Raw genomic sequence first — 9,669 nt, forward strand, 5'->3', positions numbered from 1 at the left:
CCTAGGCGTGGGGTGAGTGGGTGTCTGACTGCGGAGGGGGGTCGTTCCTGGGGGGCTACCTGCCGAAAGTCTCCCGCAGGCCTCGCCCCCCAAAAATGTCCCCCCCGCATCCGTAGGGCCGCTGCAGGGGCCGGAGCGCGGGAGTCCAGCGAGCCCGGAGCGCCCTCTGCCGGCGCCAGCTCCGGGGATCAGCGCCCACGCGTCCCGGCTCGCCCAGCACCCCTGCGGGCACCCACCCTTCCCTCCTGCGGGCGTTCACGCCCCCACAAACCTCCCCCTTCCATTACACAATGCCCCAAACCAATCTTCGCCCCAGAACACCTTCTTTTCTTTACACTCCATCCACCCATCCGTCTGTCCATGCATCCGTGCATGCGTCCATCTAAAAGATTACTTAGAGAGCCCATTAGGCGCCAGGCCTGGTTCTAGGCGCTGGGTTCCTATAACAGGCAAAACAGACCGGGTCCTAGGCCTCTTGGAACCTACAGCCAAGTGGGCTGAGCCAGACACAAATGAAAACAATGAAAACTGAACTGCTATTAAGAGGTGGCACCTTGGGCCATGAGAGGGGAATGTGCTCCAATAGCAGTGGAGGGGTTGTGTCCTAGAAGAAATGATTCTTACACTGAGAGATTGGAAGGAAGAGGAGTTAAGGAGAGGAGGGAAAGTGTCCTGGGCTAGAGACCAGCCTGTGCAAAGGCCCTGGGGCAGGGAGGAGACTGGTGAGCATGAGGATTGAAAGAAGACTGTAGGGCTGGAACAGAGACGGGGAGAGGGCTGGGGACAAGGCTGTAGGCGTCAGCAAGGTCTGTGACAACCTTCCTGAAACACCCTGCACACAACCTTCCTCCAAATCTCTAGCACAGCTGCCCACTCAACTGCCTCAACCCAGGACCTCCCACATGGCCCTGTGTCCACCACCTCATCCCCCCACCAGTTCCTAGCACCTGGCTCCGCTCCAAGCACAGAGTCCAAGCACAGAGACAGGAATGCAGGCATGCACTGGTTTTATTTGGGACCTGATTCTGGACAGAATCCGCCTGGCTGGGCGCTCAGCTGGCCCTGGTGATCACAGCTCACACTGGCAGCTTTCCCCTCAAATCCCAGGTCTAGGACTACCCTAGCCTATGGCCACTGTTCCCACCCTGGGCATTGGTCTGATTCCAGGTAGTCTGGGTTCCCCACTCCTCTTGATCCATAAGGCCAGTTGCATGCGCTCATAGCACTTCCTGTCTCATGCCGGGTAAGGCCCTCTTCTTCCACTGGGGCATTTTCAGATGGGCCCTGCGTCCAGCAGGGTGGTGGTGATCTCCCTCCTCTTCAGGGCCTGGCTGCCAGGATGTCAGGCCAGATGCTAGGGTGGCTTCCTGTTCTCCTTCTTCAGCAGGGAGCTGGCCACGGCCAGGGCCCCACCCTGCACAAACCTCACAAAGTTGTCCCCGGCCAGTGGCCCCACAGCGTACAGACCCTCCTGGCGGGTGGTCTGGTAGGTGAAGGGGTCCACATCGATGGGGTTCCTCTTGGCACTCAGCGGCTGGTCGGGGTCTGTGGCCAGGTCAGCGCCTGCCCCAGGGAGGAAGGAAAGATCAGGGTGGGAGCCAATGAGGACCAGCACCAGGGACACGCCGAAGACCTTCTCAACACCCTGCAGGTCTTGGAACACGGCCTGGCAGTCCTCCTTGAAGAGCAGCAGCTGGTGTTCAGGGAGGCTGCGGTAGCCCTCGTAGGGGCTGGGCGACAGGATGGACTGCTCCCGCATCATCTGGTGCACCTTGTGGTACTCGGGGTACAGCATCTTGGGCAGCTGGTTGAACACCAGGCCGGGGTCGTCCACGGGCCGGCGGAAGGCGTGGATCACTGGGATGTTGTAGTGGCGCGCATAGAGGACCGCATCAGCTGCCGACAGCCCCGCGCCAACAATGAGGACTGGGTCCGAGGCTGGGGTCACTGCGCCCACTTGCGTGGCCACCTCCAGGGCCGACAGCTCGTGATGGACGAAGGGCAAAGCCTCCCCTGGGATGCCTAGCCGGGCCGGGCTGTCGAACGTGCCTGTGGCCAGGACCACGTTGCGGGCACACAGTGAGAAGGGCTGCTGGCTCTGGTCCTTGGTGGTCAGGAAGCCACTCACCTGGAAAAGGGGGCTGGGGTCCTGGGCCCCAGAGTTGCTGGGCTCAGGCGTCCCCCATTCCACAGCCGTGACCACAGCACCAGACACAAAGTTGTGGCTCAGACCCTTCTTGGTCACATAGTCCCTGTAGTAGTGGGCAATGTCCCCGGCTGTGGCCCGGCTGTTGCGAAGACCTCTGTGGGGGAAGATGCAGAAGGGTGGGTGTCAAACAGTGGCTTGGGGTGGGACAGGGGGTGACCAGGGTGCTGTCAAGACTTGGAGCTGGACAGTGACTACACCACCCACTAACAGTAGAACTGGGCCAGGTGGCTTAACCTCTCCAAGCCTCAGCCCCCTCTTCTGTCAAATGGAGCTCACGAGGTATGTCCCCCAGAAGGGGAGCTGTAGGCTGGGGTTCTGCGTGGCCTCCAGAGCCACACTGCCTGGATTCAAATCCTGGCTCTGCCACCGGCGAGCTGTGTGCCTGAGACCCTGTGATGATGGTGGCAGGACCTATTTCCTGAGGTTGTTGAGAGGATCCAATGAGCTGCTTAGAACAACCCGATGGTGGAAAGTGGTATAGAAGAATTGACCACCTTATCATCACCTCAAAGGATCAGATAACATTCTCTGTAGTTATGGTAGGGTTCCATTTTTATAAGGTTCAGAAACAGGCAACACTCATCGATGGAGTCAGAGGTCGAGAGAGAGCAGAGAGGGGGCTTCTGGGGGGAAGGGCTCTATTTCTTGATTTGGAAACCCAAGTGTATGCACTGTGAGAAGTGTCATCAACCTGTTCCCGTAGGAGCTGCGGACTTTTCTAAAGAGAGAGCAGAGAGGGGGCTTCTGGGGGGAAGGGCTCTATTTCTTGATTTGGAAACACAAGTGTATGCACTGTGAGAAGTGTCATCAACCTGTTCCCGTAGGAGCTGCGGACTTTTCTATATGTAGGCTATATTTTAATTACAAAGTTGATTTAAAAATATCCCACATGAAGCACTTACCATAGTCCGCAGCCCACATGGTAACAGCAGGGGCTATTTTATTATTGTTGTTGTTGTTATTACTGGTATTACCACCCTTTCCAGGGGTGATGGCTGTGGGGCCAGGTGCTGGTGGAAGAGGTCTGGCTGTGGCGTGATCTCAGCGCCTCCCTGTGTCAGGGTGTGCAACCTGAGGTGAGCCAAGTTACCCAACTTGCAGACACACTGTTAAGGTTGAACTCACTTACTGGAGCATCCTGTGCGACATGCCCCCTGGCTACATGCCCCAGTCGTGGCAGGAGCTCAGACACCACTCCCAAGACTACTCTGGCCAGCCCAGCTTAACCAGTCTGCTCCTAGAACTCGAGCTCTGGAATTCATCTCTGTGGGTTTGTCATTTCCCCGTCCTCAGTCCTTGTACACACTGTTATGAAGAACCATTCTAAGGAGATGTCTCATGTGGGGCTATTTGTAATGACAACACATCGGGGAGAAGAAAGCCCTGTGGCTGGGCGGTGGGTTAGTAACCGTGGCAGGGCCACAAGGGCAGGGAGCGTGTCTGTGTGGTTTCTCGCTCTGATTATGTGGGGCTATTTGTAATGACAACACATCGGGGAGAAGAAAGCCCTGTGGCTGGGCGGTGAGTTAGTAACCGTGGCAGGGCCACAAGGGCAGGGAGCGTGTCTGTGTGGTTTCTCGCTCTGATACTGAAGACAAGGCCTGACACGTAGTGAGCATTCAGTGGAGGTTTGCTGGACTGGGGGATGCTCGCCCACTTTCGAGAATGTTACGAGGCCATGCAAAAGGTGGTCGCAAACACTGTCGTCACCATGTGAGGTGCTGACGATGGAATGCTCGAATGTAAAAGCAGGGTATTGAAGGACCTGTTTACAGTGAAGCGTAACCTCCTGTCTATATGTTAACACATCACTACACAGGTGTGTATCTTGCTACCACATTTGCAGGGACCGAGAGTCTTTGAGTCAAAGGGACAGTGAACCCTGGAGAGGCCGTGAGCCCACCTAGGTGTCTGCCTGGAGCAGCTTCTCACATGGGTCCCTCTGCGGGTGCAGCCCAGGATGAGCAGGGGCCAGAATTCATGTATTCAGTCATTTGACTGTTTCTCCAGAGTGGTCAAAGGTGTTCAGTGTGGTCATGATGGAGCAGGAAACCAGACGGGGAGAAAAGACCCCAGATGTGACGGTGCTGGGTAGAGGGGTGGGGTTGGAGGGCACTGTCTTCCTTTTCTCAAGTTTCAATGTTCTGTAGTGTGGTTACGTTTTCCATCAAAAGCATTAAAAAATAAAGGAAGCTCATCCTATCAGCTCACCTAGAAAGATTGTTCCAGGCTGGGCTCAGAACATGGGAGGGGTGGCAGAGAGGCCAGGGGCACGGGGCAGGGCATGGAGGGCAGGGGCCAATTCTTACCCCCTCTTTAGAGGGTGAGGTGCTATGGGGAGGCCAGGTTGGGGAGGGGCATGTGGCAGGGTGGAGGGAGCAGGGGACAGGGAGTTCTGGAGTGAGCCCAGCCCAGTCCTACTCCTCGTGTGGTGCTGGGCAAGTCCTCCTATCTGAGCCTCAGTTTCCCCCTCTGGAGGAAGAGGAAGGCAGACCAGATGAGCCCTGAAGCCCCTCTACCTCTGGCTCCTGGGCTCAGTGCCTGTATGCAGTGGTGGGGGAGGGGAGTGCGTCGCAGGGGGCCTCACCTTCGCTTCTTGCGCATCCAGTCCTTGACCTGCAGGTCAGGGAGCCCCATCCACTGGCCTTGGCTCAGGGTCACCATGGAGCCTTCGATGGACTGTGTGGAAAAGGAATCCTTTAGTCCAGGCCTCTGCTAGCCCCAGAGCCACTCAGGGCTGGGGACCAAGGGAGGCCTCTGCTGGGATAGGTGGGGATAGAGGAAGGGGAGGTAGGTTGAAGGGGAGGAGGGGGAGGAGGAGGGAAGGGAAATGGGAGGGTCCTGACCCTAAGCTGGAGAACAGGGAGGGGAATCTCCCCAAAACAGGAAGTGCATTGGGCCCAACCCCCCTTGCACCCCTCCCTGCCCCCACGCACATGCCAGGCTCCCCCAGGAAGGTTCCGGCCCAGCACCACGTGGGAGATGGCCCGCTCCTTCTGGTGTCTCCATGTGAGGACAGACTCCACGTTTCCCCCGAAGTCCGTGTCTGGGCGCAGGAGGGCATCAAAGAGCAGGGCCACAGGGCTTTGGCAGCGGCCCTCGAGGCCTTCCGATAGGTAATCCAGGTCCTGGGGAGGGGGCACAGGTCAGAGGGGCCGCTGGGGGAGGCGGGTCGTTTTCTCAGAGCCTCAGGCTGGGCAGGAACTCGGGGACTGAGGCTGGAGGGACCTGGTCTTGCAGAGATGTCCACGCTGGGGGCTGTTGGGGACTCTCACTTTCGGGTCTCTCCAGGAGTTCAAGGGCCCCAGAGTACAGGCTGAATGGGAAAGCTTAGAAGGCACGTGAGCAACGGCCTGGTACTGCATTCCTGCACTTGTCAGGGTGGTCAGGTAAGCTTGGGAAATGCTGCCTCCCACGAGGAGATATCGAATGCCAGCACAGTCAAGGCTCTGACCAGTCCCTCAGCTGTCATTCACCCATTTAATTTTGCCAAACCCCGCGTCTCTCAGGGCTAGTGGAGTAGGGACATTTTCTCTGCATGTTATGCTGAAGAACTAGTGTTCCACAGAAGGCACTTTGAAGAATGCCGACCTAGACCGAACAGTCTAGATCTATTTCCTCCTGCCTGACTCAGGGGTGGGAGGGGACTGGGAGGATGGATGCTGCCTGAAGGAGGAGGTGGGCAATGAGTGGCCTCATGGAAGGCCAGGGGCGTGGATGGAGGATTTACAAGCCCTTGTGGGCAGGGGGTGCAGGACTGAAATATCTAGGGTGGGGTTTCTCAACTCTGGCACCCCTGACATTTGGGCCAGATCATTCTGTGTTCTGGGCGCCATTCTGTGCACTGCAGGATATTTAGCATTCCTGGCGTCTACCGCCTAGATCCAATAATGCCACAGCTCCAGCTGTGACAACCCAAATTGTCTCCAGACATCACAAGTGTCCCCTAGGGAGCAAAACCGTCTCCTTGTTAAGAAGCACTGGTCTAGGGTGGTGAGACGAGCTGATGTAGCATTTGTAGGTCTCAAAAAGCAGCCCTGATTTCTCTTTCATGGTTTCTGTGGCTGATTTCATGGACGGTCATGCTCTGTGTTTGGTCTTGTTCCCAGCAAACACATGCTTTCATTTTTCCCTGGGAAAGCTGGGATAGTTTCCTACCAGTGGGTGTGTCCTCCCCAGAGCTCAGGCCATACCTGGTCCAGAATAGAGACCCCCGGAGCCTCGGTGAGCTTCCTCTGCAGCAGGGGGTGTGGGTGGATGGCGGCTGGCTTCACATAGGGGGTGTAGCCTGAGAGCAGGTAGGACAAGCAGATGCCCGAGGGGCCGTTGCCTGGGGACAGAGGGCAGGGGTCAAAGAGGGCAGGCTTTCTAGGTGCAAGAGACCACTGCTGAGGGCTCATTCATTCATTTATTCATTTGTAACAATAAAGATAAAAAAAATATTAAGCCCTTAGCCTGCGCCAGACATTGTGAATAATAATAATTAAGAAAAAAATAATAAACAGTTGTCGTGCCAAGTAAGATAATAAGAGCTTTTAACACCACCACCGCCACCACAAGAACTTTAGTGAGCTAAATGCTAGTCTTTCTTCTTTTATGCTTGAGAAAATTGGCACAGAGAGGTTAAGTAACTTGCCTGTGGTCACACAGCTGGCAAGTAGATAAGGCAACAACATGACTAAGATTCTGAGATCACTAAGAACTAGTCCCATCCTTCCAGAGCTGATGGACAAGTAAATACAGTACAGACTGCTCCATGCCTTGTGGGGGAGCCTGGGGTGGCGGTGCTCAGGAGGGGTGCTAGGCCACCTGTGAGGCCAGCCGCTCCCGTGTCTGAGCAAATCACACTGCTGTCTGTGGCACTTCTTGGGCCCAACCTTGTGACATTTCTTCTATTCTTATCTGTCTTCCCCCCCCTTCTTGTCTTGTCCTGCTCAAAATATTACCCTCATGCAGAGTATTACGAGGAACCATCTGAAATTGCCAACATCCATCTGTTTTTTGACTTACAAAAATGACTGTTTCACGTGGCCCAACTTGATGCTTGCATTCTGGGGGGTGTGTCTTTCCCATTTTTGCAGACCTGAGGACAAGATCCCTATGCCACTGCTGCATGGGCACCTTGCACAGTGCCACGCACAGGGTGACCACGGACACCCATGCAGGCTTAGGACCAGGCCTTCCCTCCTCCCACTGGGTAACCTCCGCAGATCATTCTATTCTTGCCTCCTGGGTTCTTGGAAAGATTAAATGGAATGATGTTTTATAAATTGCTAAGCATAGAGCCAGCCACATAGCAAATGGTCAGTGGCTTAATTTAAAGACAATTGGAAAGAGGCCAGGCCTGGCCTTGCCCAACTCCTAACTTTAGGCTTTGGGGGCACCTGAGAGCTCCAGTCCCTCCCCCTGCCTGGCCAGGACACTCACCGATGATGATGACGGGGAGGGGCTCCGAGCTGCTGGTGATGAGGTGATCCTTCCTCGAGCTCATGGCTGTGGCTGTCCAGGGGCTCGAGGCTGGCAGCTAACCTGGGGGCAGAGGGGAGGAAGGGCCCACTGGGGTCAGGCTTGGGTGTCATGCAGCCACTCCCCAGCTACAGGGCCAAGGCCAAGGTCGCCCTGTGGCATATCATAATGTGACTCCCTTCCCCCTCCCTGCCACAAGTCCCTCAAGTCCTCCAGTTCAGCCTGGTGGACTTTGGAGTCATTGTCTGGTGAGGTGCTTCCTAGCTGGTGACCATGGGCCCATTCCTAGACCTCTCTGGGTCTGTTTCCTCATCTATAAATGGCAGTCATGAGAGTCCCTGCCTCACAGAGTGTTGAGGGACACAGTAGGATAATGTACTTGAGGCGCCTGCCTGCAGTAAATCTGCCACCGGGAAAGGACCAGAGCTTATTGGCTGATCCAGGGATTGGGCTAGAACCTTTGAACTTCAGGAAACTTTGGAAACTGGAGCAACCTGGTTTAGGGAAAATGCCCGTAAGCCTGCCCATGTCTGGAGCACCATCGCCCCCTGCTGGCCATAGGCCCAAACCACTCAAAGGGACAAAGCGTTGCAGGTGCCAGAGGGGCGTGAGACCCACCTTCTCCACACCCCGAAGCCAGCTGGCAGCGGCCACCAGCCTCCCCACAGGCCACAGCCCTGCCATCCTGAGGGCCACAGGCAACATATGTAAGGGACGGTGGGCATTTAGCACTTCCTATGTCCAGATATCTCACAGTTTTTTCTCCTCACGCTGACTCCATGCAAAAGAACTGTCGATGATGTGATCCCATGTCACCGACATGTAAATGGGGCTCACAGAGGCCACACACGCTGCTCAGTGTCACACAGCCGACTTTTAAACCCAGGGCTAACTGGTGCCAAGTCTTTGCCTGTAGTCACCATGCCACTCAGGTTGTCCCCAGAGGCAACCCAGGGCTCATGGAGGGTCACACACATGCAAGTGAAGGAGTGAGTGGGTGGACCCAGAGCCTGGACCGCCCAGAGTGGCCAGGGAGGGGCCTAGGGTCACCAGCCTCCAAAATTCTTCCAAGGAAGGTGGAAACCTGGATTTGTATGCGAATTCCCTGATTTGGAAAAGTGGGCAACTAATTTACATTTTTTAAAAATTTTGAGCAGACCAATGAAACACACCTGAGGCCAGTGTGTGACCGCTGATGTGCACATAGTGACAGAAACACCAGTGTCTGCCGCCAGGCAGGTCCCCAGCAGATGGATGGGCTGGTGAGAGGATCTGCGTGTTGCCCCCACAGCGACAACTGACCCTCCCACAGCCCTCTACAGTTTACAGATAGCACTTGGTCCTCTCAGCAGCCTTCCGTCTTGCCCACGAGGAGAGGGAAGTTCCCAGGGTGGAGGATGTGCCCAGCATCACATGGTGGGGAAATGGCCAACAGGGACTCCCTGGTCAGTGCTTTCAGCTTCCCTGAGAACAGCCTTCCTTGCCTTAGCTGGGGCCCAGGGCCCAGCCAGCCTCCTGTCCCCAGCATCTGGGAGAGGAAAGGTGGCATCCTGCTGACACTGGGACCACGTGGCCTTCTCCATGCCCAGGTCCCTGCAGGGCTCCATGTTGTCTGCCTGGGGAGAGGATTTGGGAGTAACACCACCACCACTAATAGTAACAATAATGGTAATAGTAATAACTAGAAGAAAAACAACACATGGCTAACATTTCCCACATGCTTCTATGCAGTTGGTGAGGGCCAAGCATGTTCTGAACGCTTTCTACACATTAACTCATAATTGTTATGAGTACTCTATGCATAATTGTTATGTACCATATCACTCTGTTACAGATGGAACTGAGGCCCAGAGAGCTGCTCACAGCCCTTTGCAGTTCGCAGGGAGTTTGTCCCAGCTCTCGCAGCCCTTTGCAGTTTGCAGGGAGTGTGCCCCAGCTCTCACAGGCGGAGCTGGTTTTGCACACAGGCCACTCTGCTCCAGAGCCTACTCTGC

At 55.7% G+C, this 9,669-nt stretch overlaps 1 protein-coding gene across 1 annotated transcript; it reads right to left on the bottom strand.

Moving 5' to 3' along the window:
- Positions 1-990: 990 nt before the first annotated feature.
- OSGIN1 (oxidative stress induced growth inhibitor 1) lies at positions 991-7,732 on the bottom strand. The gene is made up of 5 exons (XM_008565385.1): positions 7,637-7,732; positions 6,403-6,539; positions 5,146-5,337; positions 4,797-4,888; positions 991-2,303 (listed from the first exon to the last, which is right to left on the bottom strand). The coding sequence occupies exons 1-5, from the start codon at positions 7,698-7,700 to the stop codon at positions 1,355-1,357; spliced, it is 1,434 nt and encodes a 477-aa protein (XP_008563607.1). The 5' UTR covers positions 7,701-7,732; the 3' UTR covers positions 991-1,354.
- Between the last annotated feature and the right edge of the window lie 1,937 nt (positions 7,733-9,669).

Source organism: Galeopterus variegatus, unplaced genomic scaffold (assembly GCF_000696425.1).
Source record: "Galeopterus variegatus unplaced genomic scaffold, G_variegatus-3.0.2 Scaffold197, whole genome shotgun sequence".
Lineage (NCBI taxonomy): Eukaryota > Metazoa > Chordata > Mammalia > Dermoptera > Cynocephalidae > Galeopterus > Galeopterus variegatus.

Bases quoted from the DNA above. Each gene is read 5' to 3' on its own strand.
- OSGIN1 (XM_008565385.1), bottom strand. From the start codon at position 7,700: ATGAGCTCGAGGAAGGATCACCTCATCACCAGCAGCTCGGAGCCCCTC. The intron at 5,338-6,402 runs GTATGGCCTGAG...CCCCCTCCCCAG, and splicing joins GGGTCTCTATTCTGGACCAG to GACCTGGATTACCTATCGGA. The intron at 4,889-5,145 runs GTGCGTGGGGGC...TTTTCCACACAG, and splicing joins TTCCTGGGGGAGCCTGGCAT to TCCATCGAAGGCTCCATGGT.